A 15,312-nucleotide genomic window follows, 5' to 3' on the forward strand; every position below is an offset into this window, starting at 1 on the left:
CTATTTAATATTAAGTCTAAATCTGCTCGTGCTTAGGTGATACAGACTGAAGGTGTCCCAGACTCTTAGAGGAGATTTATCTTCTTCCTTAAAGGCATCGTTTCTGCTCAAAAGAAAATATACCCGGAATCAAGGAAACACCTTATGCTTCATGAGTTACGTGATTTATATTGGTATTGTCAGTCAATGTCGATTGGTCCTAAAGGACCCTGGAAAGAAGCTGTATTCAGCTTTTGCTGCTATTCTGAAGAGGGATGAGGGCCAATGTGGGCTAGGATTGGAGCAGCCACTTTGAATCACAGTTATAAAGCCACTATCCCAGCTTTACCTGGCAGAACAGAGATCTTTCTAGCCTAGTAACACACCCTTTGAGAAGGGCAGCAGGACTGGATTGTGCCTCTCTCCATTTGAAATCTTACCCTTCTGGGTTTTCCTTTCCATAATTTCCTTCAAAATCCATGGAAATCATGGTACTAAAAAATCTCTTCTAGATAACAAAGGGAGCTGAGAGGGCTTTAATTCTGGAATCTTAGGATCTGGGATTTGGTACGGATTTTAGAAACCATTGAGATTAGGAAACTAATCTCTGGCTCCATTTGTCTTAGTTATTTCCAGATCAAATAAGATAATAGATGTAAGAGTGCTTTGCTTAGCTCACTCTCTTTATCTGATGCAAGAATCTCTTCTCTGGCATTCCAGATAGACCTTCATTCTCTGTGTAAATACCCTCTGCCCTTTCTGACCCATCCTAATGTTGGCCTGTTAGAGATTAAGTGGTTCTATTTCTTCCATTGGATGATTATAGGGTTCCTCTCCTTCCATTTTAGTTAGGCTTGATCTAGTACTTTTTAAAAAAGAGATTCTGTATTTTGATTGGATAAAAATGTACATAATTCATTATAAATGGTTGTCTATTTCAGGGTGTCTATTGCAACCCCTCACAAGTAGCCAGAGTCCCCCAAATACTTCCCTTTCCAGTTCACTGATGCATCCCCCCCGCCCCAACTCTTATGTGTAGAGGAGATTTTTTTTCCTTTTAATTTAATGCTTTGTTTCTGGAAAAAAGGGGAAAAAACTCTAACTGGACTCAAGAAAATACCTTTGTAGGTTGTGTGATTTATTAGTGTCAATGAATTTATCAAGCTCTTTGGAGGGGAATTGTGATTATGTGGAAAGTGGAGAGATTTCGACTTGGGGATTTAGACTTCAGTGGAGGCTTTCAACTTGGGGCTGGGAGCAAAGGAAGGAGAAGGGTACAGAAATTGGAGGTTGGAAGCTGATAGGATCATAGTGTTAGAGCTAAGAGGGAATACAGAGGCCAACTAGTTCAACTGCCTCTTTTTACAGACGAGAAAACTGAGATCCAAAGAGGTTAAGTTACTTATTTTAGGTCTAGCAGGTTAGTAAATGTCAGAGCCTAGATTTGAAGCCAACTCTGACTCAAGCCAGTGCTTTTCGCACTATAAGGGCACACAGGAGGATGTACCTTGGTGGCCAATGGATAAAACCCTCCACCTGGAGTCAGTAAGATTTATCTTTCTGAGTTCAAATCTGGCCTCAGATACTTACTAGCTGTTTGGCTCTGAATAAGTCACTAAACTCTGTTTGCCTCAGTTTCCTCACCTGTAAAATGAGCTGGAGAAGGAAATAGCAAACCACTCCAGTATCTCTGCCTGGAATATCCCAAATGGGCTCATGAAGAGTTGGACATGACTGAACACCACCACCACATGGGAGATATAAGAAAACATACTATTTGCCTTCCAGTCTTCCCTTGCTTGGGTCTTTAATAAACGTGCTGGGCTTTGAACTGTTCTCAGGGGAGAATAGGAAGTGAGCATCTTTCCTTCTCCCCACAGGTGAGATCCTACATCATCACGGTGAATAACTTATTTTTATGATATGCCAAGCTAGGGAGTTATATGGAGCATCCCCTGAGTTTTACAAGGACATTCATGTATTTTGGGAATTGCTTTGTTCACACTCACTTGAAGCCCTGGACAAAGTCTGTTTGGAGAAGTTGGCAAAATGTATTCTCTGGGGAATGGTTAACTTTCATTACACAAGAGCTTGTAATGATTGCTGGGTCTCAGGCTGTGGCAATGGGAATAACCATTTCCTTTCTGTTTCTGGGATGCGAAAGATCAATGGCTATCTGTGTGTGTGTGTGTGTGTGTGTGTGTGTGTGTACATATATACTTTTTTCTCTCCCTTTATTCTAGTCCCCTGCACCCCTCTCTTTTGTTCCTGGAGAAATATAAGACATACAATTTTATGATTTGCTATCAAAACCTCCTACTAAAGGAAAACCTACCAAAAAAGTTTCCAGTGACTGCATACTTCTCACACACAGTGGTAATCACCATTTCCTTTATTCCTAATAACTTTTCAGATAATTTTTATTGGAAGACATTACCCTCCGAAGAGGAAACTATTCTTCAGGATGGATAGCAGTCATTCTGGGTCTTCTTAGAGAAAAGAGGCGGAATCTCTGTTGGGTCTTAAAAAGCCTGGTTTTATGGGTAGGCAGAATTTAAAGTAATCACCTAGTTTAGAATTACACTCTTAATAGAAGAATAAGCAATTGAGTGTATATTCAGAGGTTCTTTAAGGGGTTTTAGTTTAAGGTTTCCTAAAAGAAAATACGTGGGGAATTAAAAAAAAGTAATACAATTCTCCGTGTTCTTTTCTCTCTCTTCTTTTTTCATTTCAGATCACAGAACTGTGTGGTGCAAAACGTGTGGGTTATTTTGGTCCAACACAGTTTTATGTTGCCCTGAAATTAATTGCTGCAGCACAGTCTGGTCTTCCTGTACGAATAGAGAGTATTAAATGTGGTAAGTGGTTCACACTGTAAATCTCATTACCCAGGAGAGGTTTCTTTCACTTTCTGAGACCTTTTTTTAGTCTCTTTCAGGTAGGTCTATTCTATGTATGCACAATTTCCTCCTTGCCCCTGTTGGGATCCATTATAGGAAGGAATCTTGGAGATGAACCAGCCCATCCCTTCACCTCTACAGGGGAAGATGACTGCTCAAGGTCACACGGTAGTAAGTGGTAGAGAATTTAGCTCTCCAGGTGCTAATTCACATTTTTTCACTGCAAAAAAATGACCCTAAGACTTTGGCACATTCTTTATTTTTTGTAGGTCCAAAGTTACTGATTATTTTTGTCATCATTGTTCAGTCGTTTTTCAGTTGTGTCCAATTCTTTTTGATCCCAGCAAAGATATGGGAGCGATTTGCCAGTTTCTTCACCAGCTCATTTTACAGATGAGATAAGTGAGGCAGACAGGGGTAAGTGACTTGCCTAGGACCACATAGCTAGTAAGTGTTTGAGACTAGACATGAACTCAGGAAGAGCAGTCTTCCTGATTCTAGGTCCTTCCTGATTACAAATAATTTACTCAAATGGTAAAAAGTACAAGATTGGAATAGCTGAGAACTAGGTTCTTTTGACCATTTCTGACTATTTCTGACCGTCCTCTGTTCCATGACCTCTAGTTAGAAGAGATTTGGATGGCAATTATGGAATTTGTTGCAAGACTCCCTTTTAATCCCTGATTTCAGGCTTACTGACTAAGGACTAGTACACGAAATGGGAAAGCCTAAGAGGGTTTTCAATAAGAACTGGAGAAATGAACAAAAACTGTTCTATTACCTTTTCTCTCCATTCTTCCAGGCCAATTACCTTAAATACACACATTTCTGACTCTGATTACTTCACATTATATCTTTTCTCTTCCAATGGAGGCCGTTTAGATGGGTAGAACAGATTTGTGTTTTCAGATGATCTAATATTCTACTCTTACTCACTGTTGAGCTATTTTCTACCTCTACTCCCAATTGCTGAAACAATGCTAGATTACAACTCTACAAGCCATATTTTCTAAGGATCTCTGCCTCTAGACATAGATATTTCCTCTTTACATAAATTTTCAAAACATCTACCAAAATAGCCACCATTTTTTTGTTTGTTTTGGGGTTGTTATTGTTTAATTGTGCCTAATTCTTTGTGACACTTTTTGGGATTTTCATAGTAAAGATACTGGAGTGATTTGCCATTTCTTTCTCCAGTTCATTTTATAGATGAGAAAATGGAGGCAAAAAAGGGTGATGTTATTTGTCCAGGGTCACACAGGTAGTGTCTGAGGCCAGATTTGAACTCGGGAAGATGAATCTTCCAGACTCCAGGACTGGCACTTTATCTACTGCATCACCTAGTTGCCCTTTGTCTATCTACATATATCTCCAAATGCACACATAGACATTTTTTTGGATCATGACCTGTGATTTCAATGATATAAAAATTTCAATGTTGAAATTCTTGCCACAGAGGTAAAGTGGCAACTCGTATGTCATTTGTAGTCTTAGAGAGTTGCATGGGACACTGAGAGGGTAAGGGACTTGTCCATAGTCTCACAGTCAGTGTGTGACAGACATCGTCGTTGATATCATATTTTCCTGACTTCAAGACTGACCACTATGTCAAACTCTCTCATGAATATATCTCTATGATACATATTGTTATTTTTGTTCAGGCAGTTTAGTTGTGTCCAAATCCTCATGATCCCATTTGAGGCTTTCTTGACAAAGATCCTGGAGTGGTTTGCCATTTCCTTCTCCAGCTTCTTTTTACAGTTGAAGAAACTGAGGAAAACAGGGTTAAATGACTTGTCCAGAGTCACCCAACTCATTATTTTCTAAGACTGGGGATTTGAACTCATTTCTTCCTGACTTAAACCCCATCCTCTGTTCATTGTACCATTTACACACACACACACACACACACACACACACACACACATACACATACACACACATTTGGGTGAAGTCTAAGAGAATGAAGGGTTTGTCTTTGATCTCTGTTGACTTCCAGCTGACTAAAAATTAATAGGCAGGACTGGAGAAGCCATTTCTATAAATGGTACTTACTATGCATGTGTGGCACTCATCACAAGCTAGTGAGGATTCATTATCTGTGTAGAAAGTAAGTTTTCCCTTCATAAGGGCTCTTCAGCCTACCTTCTACAAGAAGGCTTCCTCCACCTCTCTTGAATCTCACGCCTTCCCTCTTTTAATTATTTCCTATTTATCCTAGCTAGCTTTGTATATATTCCTTTTCATGCTGAGGTCAAGGTCCATCTTTTATTTCTTTTTGTAGCTTCAATGCTTTGCAGAATTCCTTCTACACAATAAGTGCTAAATAAATATTGATTGACTAATTGATGATAATGTGAAAGCGTTAATGACCAAGTAAGAGTCTAAACTGATGATGACTTCCAAAGATGGAATCAGCCAGTACCATCAGGCATTTAATAATTGGGACCATTAAACCAGTTCCTTCTTTATTGTTCACGATGGATCTGCTTGACAAATAGAAGATGCTTAATAAATATTTGTTGACCGACTGACTAAGATATTGGATTGATTAGAAAGTATGTTACTCTGGTATCTATACCCCCCCCCCCCCAAAGAGTTGAACTTCAAGGCACGTTGACAAGTTTAAGGATGAATGGAAATTTCAGTGTTATTTTAAAAGGCAACATATATCTGCTGGATATATACGTAAAACGTTCCATATACAAAAGAGCATTTAAACTCCTTGGCCCTTTTTGGCTGAATTGAATGGTTTGTTTGGGTTTGGGCCTGATTCTGGGCAGGAGTATAAAACACCAAATGGCTGGGTTCTATGTAAAGAATGAGCATTTTATCACAAATCTGAGGTTGTCAGAATGATCATTTGTGCCTGTTTAACATGAAAGGTTACACCTGCTTGTGCCTAGCTGGTCCAGAGTTTAGGTGCACCCCAAGTGAATTGGGCAGCTAGGTGGTGCAGGGGATAGAATTCTGGGTCTGAAGTCAGGAAGACTCATCTTTCTGAGTTCAAATCTGGCATTTAGACACCTACTAGCTGTGTGATTGGCAAATCCCTTAATGGTTGGCCACAGTTTCCTCATCTGTAAAATGAGCTGGAAAAAGAAATCTCAAACCATTTCTATATCTTTGTCAAGAAAACCCCAATGGGGTCACAAAGAGTCAGACGTGATTAGAACCCCTGAACAATAAAAGTTAATTCTGATACAATAATGATAATAATAGCTAATGTTTATATAGCCTTTGTGGTGTGTCAGGCACTGCACGAAGCACTTGACAGTTTTGATCCTCATGAGAACCCTATTATTTTAGACCTAAAAGTCACAGGGAAAGATCTGAGTTCTTTGTAGTTAGTGTTTGCTTTTACTCTGCAGAGGAGGAGGGCAGGTGTGGGCCAGGTCAGGAGCTGCCACTCTGAATCTTATTAAGCTATGAGCCCAATCTTTGTACAACAGAAGAGAGATCTTTCCAGTCCAGTAACCAAAACCCTCTGATTGAACCCCGTGTGAAGGGAGGGAGTGACTGCAACCACCCCACCCAGAGTGATGAGTGACTGATGGATTTTATAGGACCGTTTACGCTTGCTCATTCTTGCGCAATCTTTCTATTTACGAAAAGTCATCTGTATTCCAAAAACATTGGAATAATGAAAAAAATGAGATTTTCTTGATACACTTTGGGACTCTTGCATCAGTCATCCAAGTGAATGTTTCAGTTTCTGCCTGGCCCCCTTGTGCTGAATCAGTAGTAAAGTGTCACAGACGGAGATTCTGGCTCAATATAATTCTAGTACCTGTTTTGGAGATACTCTCCCAATTCGTACGCACACTGGTAGACTGGGTCCTCAGAGGACAGCTAAGGAAACCTCTTGTCCTTCTCTGGGTCCTGGAAATAGCCCTGTGGTTTTTGTTTCGGAATATAATAAAGATCGTGAGCCCCAATTAGTGGGCTTCCTCCCATTATTATCAATTAATAGCAATTAGTCAGGTAGATTTAACTAATTGTCAGAAAAGCAATACTTACCAGTGTAATATAGCAAATACTACCAATGTAATATAGTAAAAAAAACTATTGTTAAAAACATCCTTCCAAAAATCTATAATACACATTTCCATAAACACATATGGAATCCAGGGGAAAATGGGCTCAAATTTAAAGTGCATGTGATAAAGGATGAACTCACAGCTACTGAGAGCCCTTTTTGCAAGAGTTCTTGGCATGTACCCCTTAGGTATGGTTTCTCTTGGGTTCCTTGTAAAATCCTAAATATATTTTTTCTTCAGTACCTCTAGTTTGGCTCCTAAAGCAGACACTGTGGCAGCTGTTCTGAGGATGCTGCTAGGACCAGAGTGTCAATGGGAAAATCCAAATACTTTGGTCCTTCAAAGTTTAAAAGGTCCCTTTCCAGCCAAAATATGGGAGGAGACTGAGACCAAGTTTTCTACTCTCTCCTTCCTCTCCCTCAAGCAATTCCATCTTCTGGGCTTGGCTAGATTAACTCTCTCCTATATTCCTGGTTCCAAAAGAACTATTTTATACAAAACCCAAAGGGTCTGACGAAGTCTCTTTGAATAGGCCAAATATACCTCTGTTTCATCCAGTGACTTACAAGAATTAAATTGAAAAGAACTTCTCACACTTAGCCTTGATTAATTCAAGTTGATTGATTCACCAGAAATATCTAGACTTTGTTTACACAGTTTCCTGGTAGTCCCTCTCTACTTGCTTTATCAATTCACTCTTCCACCCTCTATAACAGCTCTTCCAAACCTTTTTATTCATCCTCAAATCTCCCATGGTCCTCTCCCCATCTGCAGTTTTTAACTGTGTCATACAGAGAAAATTGAGGATGCTAGTGAAGAGTTCCCTTTTCTCTCCTCTTCTGCATCTGTTATCAGTCAGGTACCTTCTTCAACTTTTTCCACCTTCACGTTTCTTTCACATGATGAAGAGGCCTCATTTCTTATCTAGGTTAAACCCTCTGCTCCATCCATCCAATCTCTTCCAGCCGATTGCTTCCTTTGTCATCTCTGCGGTATCACTTATTTTCTAACATGTCCATGTTTCCCCCATCCTGAAATCCCTTTTGTAGTTTCTCTTGAAAAGGTCATCTATAATAGGGATCTCCACTTTCTCTCCTCTCATTCTTCTTAATCTCTTACAGTCTGGCTTCTGACCATTTTGATTCACTAACACTTGTCCCTCCAAAGTTTCTAACCATCCTTTAGTTGCCAAATCGAATGGCCGTTTCTCAGTTCTTATTCTCCTTGACCTCTGAATATCCTTTGATACTGTTGATCACTGCCTTCTCCTTGATGCTCTCTTTTCTTTAGGTTTTTAGAACACCACTTTTTTCTGATGGTTGTGAGAAACAAATGAGGTAATGCTAATAGGACCATCGATAGAGTGATTGACAGAGTTAGAAGGGGAACAAGCAAGGGAAAGGAGCAAGCATTTGCTAATCACCTTCCATTTACATGCCATATGCTTTACTAAATTCTTTATAAATACTATCTCATTTGATCCTCTCAAGATCTAGAAAGTATATGACTCCTAGGCTACCAGTGATAAAGAGAAACTGAGGCACAAAGATCCAGGCATGATTAATTTTTTAGCAAGGCTTGCAATTGCCAATAAATGAGATCCAAGGCTCTTCTGTAGCTAGAGATGCCTCTAATAACCACAGCAGGCTTTTTTATACAGTTGAAAAACCAACGGGTTATACAGTATACTAAAAATGGTCCAGTTATGTCCACTAAACTAAGATTGTGATTGGTTTGACAGAAATGTGAAAAGTGGACTTACATTTGGCTTGACTTATAAGAACGGACCTCTAGAACCAATAGCAATGGAGAAAATACAGCAATGAGCAACATCCTATGGAAAATCCCATGCCATGCATTGCCTATACTAGAGGGGTCTGGTGCTTGGCAAGGCATCTCATGACCAGCTCGACTCATCTTCTCTTTCCCTCCTCCTCCCTTTGGGAATGAGACAGATTTGAATCCAGGATGTAGCCCAGAGGAATAAGGAAGTTAAGCTTTTACAAGCTCTTATCACAAACACCTATACCAACAAGTCCAAATCTGATTCACAAGTGTTGATTATTCTCAATCAATAATTAAGAAATCATACAAAATAGAGTGGAGAATCAATCAATTTTCACTTTCATAGTATTAAAGTGGGAAGTGTCGATTAGAGCCAGATTATGAAAAACTTTAAGTGTCAAACAGAGGAATTAGTGCTTTATGGTAGTTGGAGGCTGTGCCATAGAGTGGCTAGAGCATTGGACTCCTCGGAATAATGGAGTTCAAATCCTGCCTTAGTCCCTAATTAGCTGTGTGACTTTGGTCAAGTCACAGTTTCTCTAGACTTGCATTTGCTGATCTGTAAAATAAAGGAATGGGACTTATGACTTCTAAAATCTCTTTCAGCTTTACATCTTTGATTCTAGAGGTAATAGAGAAATAATGGAATTTTTTTTTAAGAGGAGAATGACATGCTCCGACTTGTCTTTAGGAATATCTTAGGCTGATATATGGAAGATGGACTGGAGAAGGGAAAGATGAAGTGGAGAGATCAATTAGAAGACTTGAAAATAAAGCAAAACACCTTCCCTTCTGTCTTTGAATTAATGCTAAGTATTGATTCTAAGACAGAAGAGTGATAAGGGCTAGGCAATTGGGGTTAAGTGATTTGTCCAGGGTCATGCAGCTAGAAAGTGTCTGAGGCCAGATTGGAACCCAGGTCTTACTGATTCTAAGACTGATACTCTATCCATTATGTTGCCTAGTTGCCCCTTAGAAGAAGATTTTTTTTTAAACCCTTACCTTCCATCTTGGAATCAATACTGTGTATTGGTTCCAAAGCAGAAGAGTGGTAAGGGCTGGGCAATGGGGGTTAAGTGACTTGCCCAGGGTCATACAGCTAGGAAGTGACTGAGGCAAATTTGAACCTAGGACCTCCCATCTCTAGATCTGACTCTCAATCCACTGAGCCACCCAGCTGCCTCCCTCTTTGATTTTTTAACACTTATTTTCCATCTTAAAATAAATACCATATATTGGCTCCAAGACAGAAGAGCGATAAGGGCTAGGCAATGGGGGTTAAGTGACTTGCCCAGGGTCACACAGCTGGGAAGTAGAAGAAGACTTGAAGCAGCACAGGTTGTGAGTAAATGAGGTAATGAGATCCTGGACTATGATGGTAGCTGGTAAATACAAAGAAGGAGCTGGATAAGTGAGAGTCTGGGGCTATAGAATTGAGAAGACTTGTCAACTATTGGAGCGTACAGGGTAGGGGAGAGTGATTCAAGAATGATTCTAAGATTCTGAACCCAGTTCCCTGGAATCATGACGGTCCCCTCAACAAAGTAAGGGAGTACAGAAAAAGGGATGGCTTTGGCGGAAAGATGGTAATTTTAAAAAAGAACTCATGAGTTTCATTTATCTATGTGACATCCAGTTCAAAATATTCAGCTGCCAGTTTATGATGTGGAACTGGAGCTCAGGAGAGCTCGGAGAGTACATACAGATCTGGGAATTATCTGCATAGGGATAATAATTGAACCCAAGGGAGCTGATGAATTCAGATGTAGAGAGAGCAGAGGGCCAAGTTCAGAACCTTGGTGAACGCCCACATTAAAAGGGCAGGATATGGATGATGATCTGGCAGGAGTGCCAAGGTAGGTCGAAGGAGACCTAAGAGAGGGCCAGTGTCATAAACAAGCAGAGGACAAAGTGCCCAGGAAGGGCTAGTGTCAACAGCTGCAGAGGAAAATACAAAGAATATGGACTGGGAGAACATTAGATCTGGCAATTAAGGGATCGCTTGTAATTTGAAGCGGTCAGTTCCAGTAGCCTGTTCGTGCAGATTGCAAAGGGCTATGAAGAGGGAGAGGAGTGGAAATGGAGGTGGTGAGTGGAGCCATCTTTTTCAAGGAATTGTTAAGAGTTCCAACCCAGGAGGGGGACTGAGGTTCACAGGCTCTTCTCCCTGCCCAGCTACTGTAAACTGTTCCACTTTATAAATTAAGCCGAGGTAAATCCCCTTCTGAAGGCAGAAACCTAGAACTGCATTTTGTGTGCTGCTCTTCTGATATATTGGAATGGTTTTTTTTTTAAAAAGCCCTCAACTGTCATGAGTTTTTAAGTGTTGCTTGTTGGTCAGGAAGCAATTAGAACTGGCTTCTTTCTTCACTATAAGGAAGGTGTGTGTCATTTCAGGTTGGTTACCCTTGTCTGTAGCCTACTGAAGATACTCCTGGGAGTATTTCCTTTGGGTCCTGGGATGATAACTTACCCAGGGACTTGTTTGTTGCCTATTCCTCAGGATCAAGTGAGATAGAGATGCATGTCTCCTATGGGCGTAGTCACTGGAAGGAGAGAGGAGATCTAATGTGGCTGCTTGAAAACCAGGGGTTCTTTTTACCCTTGGGCAGCCTGCATCCTTGTTTTCTGTCACTGAGATGTTTTCTGGCTTCATCACAGCATCCATCTTAGGATATGCAGCTGTGATTTTGGAAAGGAAAACTGATGGAGAGCAAAGGAACACATATTTGTCTTGTATCTAACAATGGATACAGATGCAAATGATTATGGGTAATTTCTAATATTACATTCATTTTAGATTCCTTTGTGCCATATGATTGTTGCACTGATTTGGGACAGAGTATGAATCACTCTGCCAAGAAACAAGAGTGCACATGAGTATTCTAAGCTTTTTTCAGAGCTATTTTGTATTTTTGAAAGACACATAGTTATGACAGAACAATCTCTTGTAGGTTGTGAGTAAAAAATGTGAGCTGTGGCCAATGATTTTGATTATGAAAACTCTATGGGCTTTTTGGATTGATTTATATAACTCAATACCATTTTCATCCTTGAGTTATGGGAACAAGATGGGAAGTACAGAATAAAGAATCCCTAGAGAATTGGACCAGATGAATTTAGAGCCTTGGGGCTTTTGGATGATGATGTTATCGATTGGCATTTATATAACACTTTATCATTTGTAAAATCTTTTACATGCATTCTCTCATTCAAGACTCATGACCACTCTGTGAGGATAGATACTATCATTATCATTGTGCCCTTTTTTCATATGAGGAAACTGAGACTCAGTGGGTTCAAGTGACATATTCATGGTCTCACAGACAGTACAAGGTTGAGTTTGAACTTCATTTTTCCTGATTAGATAATTTTTTTGTTTAAATTATTTCATTGATGATGAATACATTTTTATTTTTTTTAAACCCTTACCTCCTATCTTAGTATCAATTCTAAGACAGAAGAGTGTCAAGGGCTAAGTGATTGGGCTGAAGTGATTTGCTCAGGGTCACACAGCTAGGAAGTGTCTAAGGTCAGATTTGAACCTAGGACCTCCTGTCTCCATGCCTGGCATTTTATCCACTGTACTAACTTGCTACCCCATTAATACATTTTTAGAATGAAAGAAAAGAGGTGGGGAGAGAGGGAGAAGGAGAAGGAGAAGGAGAGAGGGAGAGAGACAGAGAGAGACAGAGAGAGAGAGAGAGAGAGGGGGGGGGGAGAGAATAAATAGTGTATGGAATTAGAAATTTATTCCTAAGGTGTTATAAAAGTGTGTCCAATGCTTAGATTTGTTCAGAACCACATCTCAAGCCATAGTGTTGAACTAAGGGATGAGGAGGGAAGCAACTTTGAAACCTGGATTTATTCTATGAGAATTGTAGTCTTAAAAATGTCACAGAAAATATTCTTTATGAAATCACAACATAGTTCTAGCATGACCTCATTATAATAGTCTTCTTTCTGAAAACCAAAAACCAAAAAACCAAAAACAACCCTTAGGATTGAATCCATTTTTTAAAGTTTTGGAGTTTTCCTGCTGAGATGATTAATTATTGAGACATTGTGTGTCTTTCTTTTGACGAGTTCTTAACATCATTTCATTTGAGATTATCTGATTCTGTTTCTAAAGAATTGCCTCTCCCTCGATTTATGGCCCTGAAAAATGACAGCGAGATAAGATACAGCAATCCAGCCGATCTTCATGGATTGAAGTGTCAGATTCCATATGTAACCATGGAAAAGAATTCCTTCAAGAGAATGGATGATGGGGAAAAACAGGTAAAAAAAAATCTACTGTATGTGTGTGTGTTTATCTTCTTATATATTATATATTCACATAGAATTGCATGAGATTAGAAAATCATTTCTAATATATATTCCCAATATGTGTATGTGATCTTTTTTTTCTTTTAAAAACTTTTACCTTGCATCTTAGAATCAATATCAAGTATTGGTTCCAAGGCAGAAAAGCGGAAAGGGCTAGGCAATGGGAGTGAAGTGACTTGGCCAGGATCATACAACTAGGAAGTGTCTGAGGTGAGATCTGAACCCAGGATCTCCTGTCTCTAGACCTGGCTCTCAATCCTCTGAGCCACTTAGCTGTTCTACCAGTGTGTGTGTGTGTGTGTGTGTGTGTGTGTGTGTGTGTGTGTGTGTGTGTGTGTGCGTGTGTGTGTGTGTGTTTGCACAAATCTATCTCTATAAATATCTAAATTGAAAGAAAATGAGAAACTTCATAGCAGAAGGAATAAATTAACTGGCCTTGGAGCTGGGATATCCTGGTTCAAGTCTCTACTGACACAGTCTAGTTACGTGATCAAGTGGGCAAGCCATTTGATCTCCTGTGCTCTAGGCAACCCTTTAAAAGAAGATGAATTATGTATAGAGAAGGAGAAGCCTGGCCAGGGAGAGGAAGTACAAACTCCCTCTATGAAAGAAAGTTATGAACAAAAATGCACATAATTGATAGAGGTATGTCTGGGGGGTCCTTACCCAAGACCTGTCATTAACTGCAGATGATAGAAGGGAGACTTTATGCCGCCTGTCTTCTGTATGGCTTTTAATTTTATTTCTTTAAGTTGTAATGATCTTTTGTTTTTGATACTATTGCCATTTCCCAGGACCCTATTCTTCCCCCATCCCCTATTTATTTAAAATTTTTTTACCTGCTGTCTTAGAATCAATGTTGTATTATTAGTTTCAAGGTAGAAGAGTGCTAAGGGCTAGACAATGGGAGTTAAGTGACTTGCCCAGGGTCATACACCTAGGAAGTAACTGAGGCCAGATTTAAACCCAGGTGCTCCAGATTCCAGGTCTTGTTCTATATCCACTGTGCCCCAAACTAGCTGCCCCATCTCCAATCCCTTTTAAGAAAACAGCTAACAAAAACCTGATAGAACGATTATTTGTCAGTTTATACATTTTGCATCCACAGTTCCCTTTCTCGTGCTTACTGAGAGCAGGAAGATAAATGTCACTGTCTCGGCCCTTGCAGAGATGGATTGGACTGAGGGGCATTCCAGCTCTATCATTTGATGTCTGAATCCTCACTCCCATTATCTATGTGGTGGGAATGTAAAAGAGGAGCGTCTCCCTCTCTCCTTCCCTCTCCTCCCTCTCCCTCTAATGTTATGTTTTTATGTAATATACCGACACTAACAAAACGCTTTCCTGCTTTCCACATTGCTAAACTAATTTGTGAAAGCCAAGGCAGAATCAGCCTTGTGTGAGCTGGCTTGTCCTCTAGAAGACAATTAGCATCGGCAGATGCTTTTGTGAACTTTGCATTTGGTAGATGTAAGACGCTTCCCAGTTTGACTTTGCTCCTGTTTGGAAAATGGGAACTTTATCCACAAAGAATTCAAAATAGACTTTGTAGCAATCTCTGTCGCTTAGTGAAGATTGAATTTATCCAGAAGAAAGTTACAATTGGATTCTTTCACTGTAGTTCCATGTGATTAATGGCTTTTCACTTTCCAAAGAGAAATGGCGCCTGAGGAAGAGAGTTATAGACTCATTGGAATAGTCTACAGATCTCCTAGCAAGCATTTTCTTGCTGGCAGGTGTTTGAAACAACCTACCTTCCTATCGCATTCGTTGTTTCCCACGTGGAATACCAGCGAAGTCATTCCGCCATTACTTTTTGTTACACATCTTAGCTGCAAACTAGAATGTCGGTTTGTCGGTCTTCACTACTGACCCCTATTTCTGGCTCCTTTACAGCAGGAGACAATGTCTCCCACAATGTCTCCAATTAGTTCGCCTCCTTCTTCTCCATCCAACTACCAAAGGGTACCTCTGACCTACGGCTATGGCAAATTGAGGAGTGGGATGGATCAGATGCATGCAGGTAAGATGGCATTCGGAGCGCCAGTGCCCAATTAGTTCACGGTCCTGAATCTGAACTGCTTTTAAGAAACCAGCCTGCCACCTTTCTGGATTTAATTACAGTTCTCTTTAGAAACATGGCTCCCGAATGAAATGGAATTTTGTGGAGGAGGTTGTTATTCCTTCTTAACGTCGAAGACAGTACAGTGATGCTTTTCTTGCTTCCTGTCCTATACGTTATTGTTCCAATTTGTAAGCAACTGTTAATAGACATTTTT

At 40.0% G+C, this 15,312-nt stretch overlaps 1 protein-coding gene across 28 annotated transcripts in view; it reads left to right on the forward strand.

The window, feature by feature from the left end:
- REPS2 (RALBP1 associated Eps domain containing 2) overlaps nt 1–15,312 on the forward strand; it is a 257,690-nt gene that overhangs the window by 90,666 nt on the left and 151,712 nt on the right. For 22 of the 28 annotated variants that reach the window (XM_056808621.1, XM_056808622.1, XM_007500839.3 and 19 more), the window contains exons 2-4: nt 2,714–2,837; nt 12,837–12,985; nt 14,930–15,056. In XM_056808621.1, the coding sequence (XP_056664599.1) occupies nt 2,714–2,837; nt 12,837–12,985; nt 14,930–15,056 (400 nt within the window). The remainder of the gene's footprint in view (nt 1–2,713; nt 2,838–12,836; nt 12,986–14,929; nt 15,057–15,312) is intronic. The other 6 variants (XM_056808623.1, XM_056808626.1, XM_056808630.1 and 3 more) reach the window with 1 other exon arrangement.

The sequence above is a fragment of the Monodelphis domestica genome, chromosome 8 (genome assembly GCF_027887165.1).
Source record: "Monodelphis domestica isolate mMonDom1 chromosome 8, mMonDom1.pri, whole genome shotgun sequence".
Taxonomy (NCBI): domain Eukaryota; kingdom Metazoa; phylum Chordata; class Mammalia; order Didelphimorphia; family Didelphidae; genus Monodelphis; species Monodelphis domestica.